The sequence below is a fragment of the Sapajus apella genome, unplaced genomic scaffold, assembly GCF_009761245.1.
Source record: "Sapajus apella isolate SASKATOON/1434 unplaced genomic scaffold, GSC_monkey_1.0 scaffold135, whole genome shotgun sequence".
Taxonomy (NCBI): Eukaryota; Metazoa; Chordata; class Mammalia; order Primates; family Cebidae; genus Sapajus; species Sapajus apella.
In genome coordinates this window covers 193,134-205,528 of record NW_022437075.1, presented here as the reverse complement: position 1 = coordinate 205,528, position 12,395 = coordinate 193,134, and the positions used below count along the sequence as shown (strand labels likewise).

At 46.8% G+C, this 12,395-nt stretch overlaps 1 protein-coding gene and 1 long non-coding RNA gene across 5 annotated transcripts in view; both read left to right on the top strand.

Annotated features, from left to right (window-relative positions):
• The window catches only part of ZNF584 (zinc finger protein 584), a 9,031-nt gene extending 5,694 nt beyond the window's left edge, over positions 1–3,337 (top strand). The window contains 2 exon segments of the mRNA XM_032263297.1: positions 2,875–2,997; positions 3,150–3,337. Of these exon segments, the coding sequence (XP_032119188.1) occupies positions 2,875–2,997; positions 3,150–3,334 (308 nt within the window). The 3' untranslated portion in view covers positions 3,335–3,337.
• A 2,861-nt stretch (positions 3,338–6,198) lies between these two features.
• The window catches only part of LOC116540026, a 17,444-nt gene continuing 11,247 nt past the window's right edge, over positions 6,199–12,395 (top strand). For 2 of the 4 annotated variants that reach the window (XR_004264267.1, XR_004264268.1), the window contains exon 1: positions 6,199–6,902. This is a non-coding gene — a long non-coding RNA (uncharacterized LOC116540026). The remainder of the gene's footprint in view (positions 6,903–12,395) is intronic. The other 2 variants (XR_004264270.1, XR_004264269.1) reach the window with 2 other exon arrangements.

The window sequence follows — 12,395 nt, the reverse complement described above, 5'->3', positions numbered from 1 at the left end:
TTTTGAGACGGAGTTTCGCTCCTGTTACCCAGACTGGAGTGCAATGGCGCGATCTCGGCTCACCGCAACCTCCGCCTCCTGGGTTCAGGCAATTCTCCTGCTTCAGCCTCCTGAGTAGCTGGGATTACAGGCACGCGCCACCATGCCCAGCTAATTTTTCGTAGTTTCAGTAGAGACGGGGTTTCACCATGTTGACCAGGGTGGTCTTGATCTCTTGACCTCGTGATCCACCCGCCTCAGCCTCCAAGAGTGCTGGGATTACAGGCGCGAGCCACCGCGCCCGGCCTGTTTAGATTTTCTATTTCTTCTTGAATCAGTTTTGGTTGTTTGTGTCAACTTGGGAATTTGTGCATTTCATCTAAGTTATCTCATTTATTGGCATGCATTTGTACATAGTATTTCATGATAATCTTTTAATTTTTATAAGGTCACTAGTGATGTTCTTTTTCCATTCCTGTGTGTAGTAATATTGGGTCTACTGTCTATTTTTTCACTCTAGGTAAACATTTGCCAATTTTGTTTATCTTTTCAAAGAACCAAATTTTGGTTTGTTGATTCTCTTTATTTTCCTAATCTCTGTTTCATTTGTTTCTGCTCTAATTTTTATTATTTCCTTCCTTTTGCTATCTTTGGCTTTAGTTTTTCTTTTTCTTGTTCCTTGAGGTGTAAAGTTATGTTACTGGTTTGAGATCTTTAAAAATATGGGTATTTATAGCTGTAATTCTCCCGCTAAGCACTGCATTTTCTGCATCCCATAATTTTTTTTTTTTTAGACGGAGTTTCGCTCTTGTTACCCAGGCTGGAGTGCAATGGCGCGATCTCGGCTCACTGCAACCTCCGCCTCCTGGGTTCAGGCAATTCTCCTGCCTCAGCCTCCCGAGTAGCCGGGACTACAGGCACGCGCCTCCATTCCCAGCTGATGTTTTGTATTTTTAGTAGAGACAGGGTTTCACCATGTTGACCAGGATGGTCTCGATCTCTTGACCTCGTGATCCACCTGCCTCGGCCTCCCAAAGTGCTGGGATTACAGGCTTGAGCCACTGCGCCTGGCCTCATAATTTTTTGTTTGTTGTGTTTTAATTTTCATTCCTCTCAAAGTACTTTGTAATTTTCATGTGTTTTTTTTTCTTTGACTCTGGATTTTTAGGAATGTTTTCTTTAAATTCCTTAAATGTGGGCCGGGCGCGGTGGCTCAAGCCTGTAATCCCAGCACTTTGGGAGGCCGAGGCGGGTGGATCGCGAGGTCAACAGATCGAGACCATCCTGGTCAACATGGTGAAACCCCGTCTCTACTAAAAATACAAAAACTTAGCTGGGCATGGTGGCGCGTGCCTGTAATCCCAGCTACTCAGGAGGCTGAGGCAGGAGAATTGCCTGAGCCCAGGAGGCGGAGGTTGCGGTGAGCCGAGATCGCGCCATTGCACTCCAGCCTGGGTAACAAGAGCGAAACTCCGTCTCAAAAAAAAAAAAAAAAAAAAAAAAAAAATTCCTTAAAATTATGAGTTTCCCAAATTTCCGTTGTTGATTTTGTTTTTTGGTTTTTTGTTTTGTTTTGTTTTTTTTTTTCTTTTTGAGACGAAGTCTCACTCTGTTGCCCAAGCTGGAGTGCAGTGGTGCGATCTCAGCTCACTGAAACCTCCACCTCTTGGGTTCAAGTGATTCTCCTGCCTCAGGCTCCTCAGTAGCTAGGACTATAGATATATGCTGCTATGCCCGGCTAATTATTTTATTTTATTTTTTGTATTTTTTAGTAGGGATGGGGTTTCACCTTGTTGGCCAGGCTGGTCTCAATTTCTTGACCTCATGATCCACCTGCCTCGGCCTCCCAAAGTGCTGGGATTATAAAAAGTGCATGAGCCACCATGCCAGCCAGTTGATTTCTGTTTTGTTTTTTTTTTTTTTTTTTGAGACGGAGTTTCACTCTTGTTACCCAGGCTGGAGTGCAATGGCGCGATCTCGGCTCACCGCAACCTCCGCCTCCCGGGTTCAGGCAATTCTCCTGCATCAGCCTCCTTAGTAGCTGGGATTACAGGCACGTGCCACCATGCCCAGCTAATTTTTTGTATTTTTTTAGTAGAGACGGGGTTTCACCATGTTGACCAGGATGGTCTCGATCTCTTGACCTCGTGATCCACCCACCTCGGCCTCCCAAAGTGCTGGGATTACAGGCTTGAGCCACCGCGCCCGGCCTGATTTCTGTTTTAATTTGTAGACAGAGAACATACTTGGTATTTTTTCAATCCTTTGGAATCTATTGATGCTTACTTTATATCCTAGCAAACGGTATGTTCTGAAGACTGTTCCATGTGCCCGTTAAAATGTATATCCTGCTGTTGTTAGGTGGCATGCTCTATAGATGTCTGTTAGGTCCAGTTGGTTTTCATTGTTGTTCAAGCCTGCTACGTCCTTTTTCATTTTCTTCTTAGAGATTCTGTTCATTATTGATGATGGGAAATTACAATCTTTATTATTGCTAAACTGTCTGTTTCTTCAATTATGTCAGTTTTGCTGCATAGGAAGGCTTTTTTTTCTCTGTTTGTTTGTTTCTTTGTTTTTGAGACAGGGTGTCACTCTGTTGCCCAGGCTGCAGTGCAGTGATTTGATTGTGGCTCACTGACGTTTTGACCGCCTGGGCTGAAGCAATCCTCTCACTATAGCCTCCCAAGTAGCTGGGACTACAGGTGTATGCCATCATGCCTGGCTAATTTTTAAAAAATATATACTTTTTGAAGAGATGGGGTCTTACCATGATGCCCAGGCCGGTTGCAAATGTCTAGCCTTAAGTGATCCTCCTACCTCAGCCTTCCAAAGTGTTGGGATTATAGACATTAGCCACCATTCCAGCCTGTTTCTTTTACTGCCTGTCAACCCCAGGACTTGCACCTTCAAGATCCCCTGTGTTTACCCAGCTGGTGGATGATGAACAGCCGTGTGTGCCCAGCTGGGTGGATGTGACTCTAGTCAGCAGAACAGAAGCCAGCAGAGGTGCTGGTCCTGGTCCTGGTCTTGGTAAGTGGAGCAGCGGGGAATACCTTGGTTTCAGCTGTGGGCTCACAGAATGCTGGGTACCTGCATACACTCATACCTTGGCGTTGAGGGCAGTGACCATACCTTATTTCCACCTTTCCTCTTATCTGAATGCTGTGCAGTCTGCCATCTCTACTGTGACTTTCAGGCTCTGCATGTTCCTGCCTCTTTGGCCTGTGTCTCTTCATTGCCCTTCTCTGTATCTATGCAGAGCTGTCTACAGTGGGCCACTCAGTGGATGACTCAAGATGTGCGCATATCCTTAAATAGGTATTTGATCTTCAGTCAACCCTCAATTAATATTTAAACACAAGCTACTATTTTGCAATCAGATTTTGCTGGAACTAGACACTTGCCTTCTTACAGTGCTCACCTGTCCCCAGCAGCCAAGGTCCTGCTGAAACCCTTTTGCAGAGGAGTGACTTGGAGACCCTCCTCTCCTCCCTGCACTGCACCCTATCTTGTGCCCTCATTTCAGTTGAGATCTTTCTTTTTTTTCTTTTTTTTTTGTGAGAGATCTTTCTTATTCTGTAGTCTGATGGAGCCATGTTCAGTTGGGCCAGCCTTTTCTTTTTTTCTTTTTTTTTTTTTTTTCCATTTATTTTATTGCATTTTAGGTTTTGGGGTACATGTGAAGAACATGCAAGATTGTTGCATAGGTACACACGTGGCAGTGTGATTTGCTGCCTTCCTCCCCATCACCTACATCTGGCATCTCTCCCCTTGCTATCTCTCCCCAACTCCCCTCCCCCCACTGTCCCTCCCCTATTTCCCCCCAACTGACCCCAGTGTGTCATACTCCCCTCCCTGTGTTCATGTGTTCTCATTGTTCAACACCTGCCTATGAGTGAGAACATGCGGTGTTTGATCTTCTGTTCTTCTGTCAGTTTGCTGAGAATGATGGTTTCCACGTTCATCCATGTCCCTACAAAGGACACAAACTCATCGTTTTTGATGGCTGCATAATATTCCATGGTGTATATGTGCCACATTTTCCCTGTCCAGTCTCTCATTGATGGGCATTTGGGTTGGTTCCAGGTCTTTGCTATTGTAAACAGTGCTGCAATGAACATTCGTGTGCACATGTCCTTATAGTAGAACGATTTGTAATCCTTTGGATATATACCCAGTAATGGGATTGCTGGGTCAAATGGAGTTTCTATTTCTAGGTCCTTGAGGAATCGCCACACTGTCTTCCACATGGTTGAGCTAATTTGGGCCAGGCTTTTCTAACCCAGACCTTTCCCAGCAATCTTTCAGCAATTCTATAGAGTCCTTTTGGGTGTATCTGACATGCATTGGTGATGAACGTAACTCCTTCCTCTAGTTCAACTCTCAGTAATAGATTCACCTCTGCTTTCAGATGGTCTGTGTAGAGTGGAGGATGAGAGAGCCCCTCCCAAGCATGTGAAGAGCTACAGAGTCATCCAGCACCAAGACACTCGTAGTGAGGGGAAACCAAGGAGGCACACTGAGTATGAGGCAGCCTTCCCACCTAGTTCCAGTTGTGGGCAACAGCAAGGAGTCCATGTGGCAGAGAAGCTGTTCAAATGTAGTGACTGTGGGAAGGTGTTCTTGAAGGCCTTTGCCCTCCTTGACCATCTGATAACTCACTCTGAAGAGAGACCCTTCAGATGCCCAGCAGGCAGAAGTGCTTTCAGGGAGAAGTCAACTCATATTAACCCCCGAAAAATTCACACTGGAGAAACATCCCATGTGTGTAATGAGTGTGGGAAGGCCTTCAGTTACCCGTCTAAGCTGAGGAAACACCAGAAGGTTCACACGGGCATAAAACCTTTTAAGTGTAGTGAATGTGGGAAAACCTTCAACCGCAAAGATGCACTTGTTCTACACCAGAGGATTCACACTGGAGAAAGGCCTTATGAGTGCAGCAAATGTGGGAAAACATTCAGTGTTCTGTCTACCCTCATTAGGCACCAGAAGGTGCACACTGGAGAAAGGCCCTATGAGTGTACAGAATGTGGGAAGTTCTTTAAATACAGTAATAGCTTCATTCTTCACCAGAGAGTTCACACTGGAGAAAGGCCTTTTGAATGCAAGCAATGTGGGAAAGCCTACGTGACTCGTTCAGGCCTCTATCAGCACTGGAAAGTCCACACTGGGGAACGGCCCTATGAATGTAGCCTGTGTGGGAAAACCTTTACTACCAGATCCTACCGCAATCGGCACCAGCAGTTCCACACTGAAGAGAGGTCTTATGAATGTACAGAATGTGGGAAAGTCTTCAAACATTGTTCTACTCTCCTTCAGCACAAGAAATTTCATACTTCAGAAAGGCCTTAGGAGGACAGGTCACATGGGAAAGTTGTTAGCTGCTAGCATTTGTTCATCAGAAAAGGTCTTATTCCAGAAAGAAGATTGAGGAGAGTGACCGTGAGAGTGCCATGTGAAAGAAGCTTAACCTTGTGTATCCCAACGTCCACCCTGGGGAGAGTTCTCATGTGTGCCTGGTTTGTGGGAAGCTTTCAGGAGCCACATTGGACTCTAACTTGCCTGGGGCTGTTGGCAGTGTCATGTCACTGTCAGTTTATGTGATAGAAGCCATCCACTTCTATCCACCCTGTAAGGTCCCTACAGCAAGTGGTACAGCAGACCTTGGGCTCCTTGCTCTAAACTGTAGAGAATCATTAGTGGTGGAGCCCAAAACAGCTCATTCCTTACCCCTGACTGGTTTAGCTGTGAACATGATCCAGCTCTGGCCAGAGGAGCTGAGCTGGTATATGCTGGGGGCTTGTTGGGAAGGTTTACCATTTTCATGGACATGGTTGATATTACATGGGGTATTTGTCATGCCCTAGCATGGACTGTCTCATACTGCTCTGGACTGTGGTAATAAAGGCTTTATTGCTTAAGCCACTTAAAAAAATATTTTTTTTTTTTTTGAGATGGTCTTGCTTTGTTGCCCAGGCTGGAGAGCAGTGGTGCCATCACAGCTGACCACAGCCTCGAATTCCTGGTCTCAAGGGATCTTCCTGCTTTAGCCTCCTAAGTAGCTGGCACTACAGGTGTGCACCATCACACCTGGCTAAATTTTGGTAGACAGGGTCTCACTACATTGCCCAAGCTGGTCTCAAACTCTGAGCCTCAAGCTATCCTCCTGCCTTGGCCTCCCAATGTGCTAGGAGCCACTGTACCTGATCTAGTTTTTTTAGAGACAGGGTCTCACACTCTTGCCCAGGCTGGAGTGCCGTGGTATGATCCTAGTTCATTGCAGACTTGGACTCCTGGACTCAAGTGATCCTCTTGCTTGAGCCTCATGAATAGCTAGGATTGCACTTGTGTGCCACAATATTTGGCTAATTTAAAAAATTTTTTGTAGAGACAGGATCTTGCTACATTGCCCAGGTTTGGTTATGAACTCCTCGCCTCAAGCACTCCTCTTGCCTCAGCCTTCCAAAGTGCTGGTATTATAGTTGTGAGCCACTGTGCTCCACCAAGTCACTTTTAATATTGAGGTTCTGATCCCTGTGTGTGGAGAGATTGAGAATAGAATCAGGCACTATCACCATAAGTTGAGGGAGTGGCTTTTGTGGAGGTGGTCTCTTGAGTTTTTTTCTGCCTCAGTGGGGATGGCAGGATGACAAGTTGGCCTAATTAGTCACGTTGGCCTAATTTGTATTGGCCCCTGAGTCATTTGGGGAAAGAAAGACCTGTAGCCTGGATGTCAGGCATGTTTGTGGGTCCAGAGCTCACCTTGAAGAAGGGGATAGTTGGTGTGAGATCTGTATGTTTATGGACAGAAAACGTTGGGTTCCTTGTTCCCAGGAATGTTCCAGAACTTCCAGCGACGGTCAGAAGGAGCTGTTTTCAGATTCAGCTCAGAATCCATATTCTCCAAGATCTGGAACATGGAGGTAAGTTCTAGACTGACTGTAAAACCTATAGGGCCCTGTTGGGTAGAGTAAGTGGGCATAGAAATACCGAGTAAGTAGTATGGAGTGAAGTGTCTGGTAAACAAGAGCGCTTGAGCCAACTCTAAAGAGGCATCCACAAATGTTCCAGCAACTGAGGTTTTATGGGGTGAGGACACCAGAACTTCTCAGCAATTACAGACCTGTTATTTGTGGCAAGGTTACTGTCAGCAAATAATCTATAGGCTTTCTGGATTCTCATATCCTCTCTGGGCTGTTTACCTCTCATCACCATTATCCTGAGACGGAAAGATTCTGTAGTCCTAGGATGTGCCTTTTGTGACCCATCCAGTGCTTCTGGTGTCTCTGGATACTGTGGCCTTTGTCATTGTCAAGTTTTTGCTGTCACAGTGTCCGGGCACTCCCTGTGGGGCTCAAAGGAGACAGGTGGGATAACCAAAGTATGGATCCAGATCTTATGGTTTATGGCACCTTTTCAGAGTCTTGCTTTATCATCCAGCCTGGAATGCAACTGTGTGATCATGGGTCGCTGCACCCTTGACTTCTGGGACTCAAGTGATCTTTCCACCTCAGCCTCCTAGGTAGCAGGGACTACAGTTGCATGCTACCACATCCAGCTAATTTAAAAAAATGTTTTAGGCAGGGCATGGTGGCTCATGCCTGTAATCCTAGCACTTTGGGAGGACAAGGTAGGCAGAAGACTTGAGGTCAGGGATTTGAAACCAGCCTGGCCAACATGGTGAAACCCCATCTCTACTAAAAATACAAAAAAATTAACCAGGCATGGTGGGTGGGTACCTATAATCCCAGCTACTTCGGAGGCTGAGGCAGGAGAGTCGCTTGAACAGGGGAGGCAGAGGTTGCAGCGAGCCGAGATCACACCACTGTACTCCAGCCTGGGTGACAAAGCAAGACTCTGTCTCAAAAACTGTATATATATGGGGGGCCAGGATTGGTGGCTTATGCCTGTAATGCCAGCACATTGGGAGACTCAGTTGGGAGGATTGCTTGAGCCCAGAAGTTCATGACCAGCCTCGGCAAAATAGCAAGACTCCATCTCTTTAAATTTTTTTTTTTTTTTTTAAGAGACAGGGTTTTGCATGTGCCCAGACTGATCTTGAATTCTTGGGCTCAAGTGATCCTCCAGCCTCAGATTCCCAGAGTGCTGGGTTTACAGGTGTGACACTGTGCCCAGCTTATACCCACTTTATTTTGTTTTGTTTTGAGGCGGAGTCTTGCTCTGTTGCCCAGGCTGGTGTGTGGTAGTGTGATCTTGACTCACGGCAACCTGTACCTCCCGGGGTCAAACGATTCTCCTACCTCAGCCTCCTGATTAGCTGGAATTGCAGGTGCATGCCATCATGTCAGGCTAATTTTTGTATTTTTAGTAGAGATGGGTTTCACCATGCTGGCCAGGCTGGTCTTGAACCCCAGACCTCATGATCTACCTACCTCAGCCTCCCAAAGGGATTACAGGCATAAGCCACTGCACCCGGCCTATTTACCCACTTTTAATAACATGCGACTTTCCAAATATTATTCAGAACGGGCTAGAAAATGGGTGGTAACTTCCAGATGTTGCTCTGCTAAGGGGCAGTAACTTCTGGGTGTTGCCAAGACAATGGCAAACTGCCATGGCAATGGTGGCCATGTCTTATGGGGAAGTGCTTTCACTGCCTCTTCCTGATTTCAGTGTCTTCAATCTGGTCTGGAGTAGATTCCCTATCTCAGCTTCACAAAAATCCCATGAAGGAGGAATTACCTTCATTTTCCATTGCTCCCCCACTTCCCAGGGCTGTACACTCAGGACTGGCTGCTCGATAGGATATTGACCACCTTGCTGCCTATGGAAATCTCAGTGCTGTTTTTTTAGGGGGAAGTGAAGCCAATCCAAATTGTAATTTTAAAAATGTAATTTATGGCCGGGTGCAGTGGCTCACACCTGTAATCCCAACACGTTGGCAGGCTGAAGTGGGCAGACCACAAGGTCAGGGGTTTGAGACCAGCCTGGCCAACATGGTGAAACCCCATCTCCACTAAAAATACAAAAACTAGCCAGGTGTGGTGGTATGCACCTGTAGTCCTAGCTATTCGGGAGGCTGAGGCAGGAGAATCGCTTGAACCCGGGAGGTGGAGGTTGCAGTGAGCGTAGACTGTGCCATTGTACTCCAGCCTGGGCTACAGAGCAAGACTCTCTCTCAAAAAAAATGTAATTTATAAGAGCATAAAATTATGAAGTACTTAGAAATAAATTTTACAAAATTATGCAAGACTTGTACACTGAAAACTACAAAACAATCCTGAGATAAATTGAAGAATGCCTAAGTAAATGAGGACATTTATTATGTTCATGAATTGGAAGTCTTAATATGTTAATCCTCCCCAAGTTGGTTTGTGGATTCAATGCAGTCTCAATAAAAATGTCACTAGGTTTTTTTTTGTTTGACTCACTCTGTTACCCAGTCTGGAGTGCAGTGGTGCAATTTCGTCTCACAGCAACTTCTTCCTCCCTCTGCCTGCCAGGTTCAAGTGATTTTCCTGCCTCAGCCTCCCAAGTAGCTGGGACTACAGGTGCGTGCCACCACGCCTGGCTAATTTTTGTATTTTTAGTAGAGATAGAGTTTTCTATATTGGCTAGGCTGGTCTCAAACTCCTAACCTAGAGTGATTTATCCACCACTTTCAGCCTCCCAAATGCTGGGAATACAGGCATGAGCCATCTCATTCAGCTTCACTAGACATTTTTTTTTTTTTTTTTTTTTTGAGACGGAGTCTCTGTCAACCAGGAGTGCAGCGTCATGATCTCAACTCATTGCAACCTCCACCTCCCAGGGTCAAGCAATTCTCCTGCCTCAGCCTCCTGAATAGCTGGAATTACAGGCGCCCACCACCATGCCCAGCTAATTTTTGTATTTTTAGTAGAGACGGTTTCGCCACGTTGTCCAGGCTGGTCTTGAACACCTGACGTCAATTGATCCACTCACCTCCGCCTCCCAAAGTGCTGGGATTACAGGGGTAAGCAACGGCACCTGGCCACATCCCCTTAATTGTCACAGGCCCTAAGACTAGCATAGGGATTTGTCTAGAGTTTGCACAGTGACATTATTCCATACAGGGAGCTCATGTGGTGTCCCGCCTCCCCCCATGCTGCCCTCTTCACTGCTGGATTTAAGGTCAGATGCCACACGGCCATATTTTGAGAGACCAGGCCTCCACCAGACTGTATCCTGTCTTGGGACCCAACAACCCCTGCATCTACACGACCCTGGAGTCCCTCTGACATCCCCCCACATCCATCTTTAAGGCTGCAGTGGCTGTACACAGGTTGGACGCAGCAGTGTGGTAGGGTGCCCTGCACTCTAGCACCTACAGTGTTCCACACCCAAGGCAGTGTAGTACACCTGGGAGGTTGCCCTGGGGACAAAGGGAGCCAAAGCGTATATCCCCCAGAGCCTGAGAGCTGCTTGCCTGGGGCTGCTGCCACTAATAGCAGCCCTACCCCCACCATGCAGCAGGGCTACCACACACTTGCACACATCCTGAGGACAGGTTCTCCCTGGCACAGATGCCAGCAGTGGTGAACAGGGAAGCACTGGTGATTCCTAGGGCTCCACACAGTGTGCTTGAGTGGTGTCCACACTGCCTGGGGCCCTAGTCATCACCCTTCCCTGTCCACCACTGCTGACATCTGTGCATTCCTCCTGGGGGCCTGAGGATATGCCCACCCAGTCTGCTGCCACCACCAGCACCCACACACACATGCCACCTGGGGTTCTGGGGACTGGCCAGCCCTGCCTGTTGTAGACATTGGTAATGCCTGTGCATGCTGCCTAGGAGCTTGAGGATTGTCCTGCCACTGCTACCCATGCCACACATGATTCCTAGGGGCCCAAGGACCCACACACCTGTTTGGCCCACCTCTGCCACTGCTGGCACTTGAGCAAGCCACCTGTAGGCCTAAGAATTAGCCTGCCTGATTTTACCTGTAAAGACACATAAAGACCAATAGTAACATGATGGAAAAAAATATTCCATGCAAATAGAAAATGTAGTGAGCAGGAGTAGCTGTACTTAGATAAAACATACTTTAAGTCAAAAGAGGGTCAGGTATGGTGGTGCACACCTAAATTCCCGGCACTTTGGCAGGCTTAGGTGAGAGGATTACTTGAAGCCAGGAGTTGGACCAGCCTGGGCAACATAGTGAGACCCTCGTCTCTACAAAAAGAAAAGAAAAAGACAATGAACATCATTATATGATAAAGAGATGAACGTAGTGAGAGGATATAACAATTCTCGGCCGGGCGCGGTGGCTCAAGCCTGTAATCCCAGCACTTTGGGAGGCCGAGGTGGGTGGATCACGAGGTCAAGAGATCGAGACCATCCTGGTCAACATGGTGAAACCCCATCTCTACTAAAAATACAAAAAACTAGCTGGGCATGGTGGCGCATGCCTGTAATCCCAGCAACTCAGGAGGCTGGGGCAGGAGAATTGCCTGAACCTGGGAGGTGGAGGTTGCAGTGAGCCGAGATCGTGCCATTGCACTCCAGCCTAGGTAACGAGTGAAACTCCGTCTCAAAAAAAAAAAAAAAAAAAAACAATTCTCAATATATGTGTACCCAACACTGGAGCACCCAGATACATAAAGCAAATATTATTTGATCTAAAGCTAGAGGTAGACTTTGATAAAATAACAGGGACTTTAATGCTCCACTCAGTATTAGCTAGATCATCTAGATAGGAAATTAATGAACATTGGATTTATTTATTCATTTATTTTTGAGACAGAGCCTCGCTTTGTCGCTCAGGCTGGAGTGCAGTGGTACAATCTTGGTTCAAAAAAAAAAATTAAACATTTACTAGAAATCATAGAAACGTATGTAAACATTCAACCTTTATGAAAATTAACAATATTTGTGATAACATTTTACTGCATCTTACTCTCTTAAATGCATAAAAATGCAGGACAGGCCAGGCACAGTGGCTCATGCCTGTGATCCAAGCACTTCGGGAGGCCGAGGCGGGCAGATCGCAAGTTCAGGAGTTTGAGACCAGCCTGGCCAACATAGTGAAACCCTGTCTCTACTAAAAATGCAAAATATTAGCCAGGCATGGTGGTGGGCACCTGTAATCCAAGCTACTTGGGAGGCTGAGGCAGGAAAATCGCTTGAACTTGGGAGGCAGAGGTTTTGGTGAGCTGAGATTGATGCCATTGCACTCCAGCTCAGGCAACAGTGGGAGACTCTGTCTCAAAAGAAAATACATAGGAGGCCGGGCGCGGTGGCTCAAGCCTGTAATCCCAGCACTGTGGGAGGCCGAGGCGGGTGGATCACGAGGTCAAGAGATCGAGACCATCCTGGTCAACATGGTGAAACCCCGTCTCTACTAAAAATACAAAAAATTAGCTGGGCATGGTGGTGCGTGCCTGTAATCCCAGCTACTCAGGAGGCTGAGGCAGGAGAATTGCCTGAACCCAGG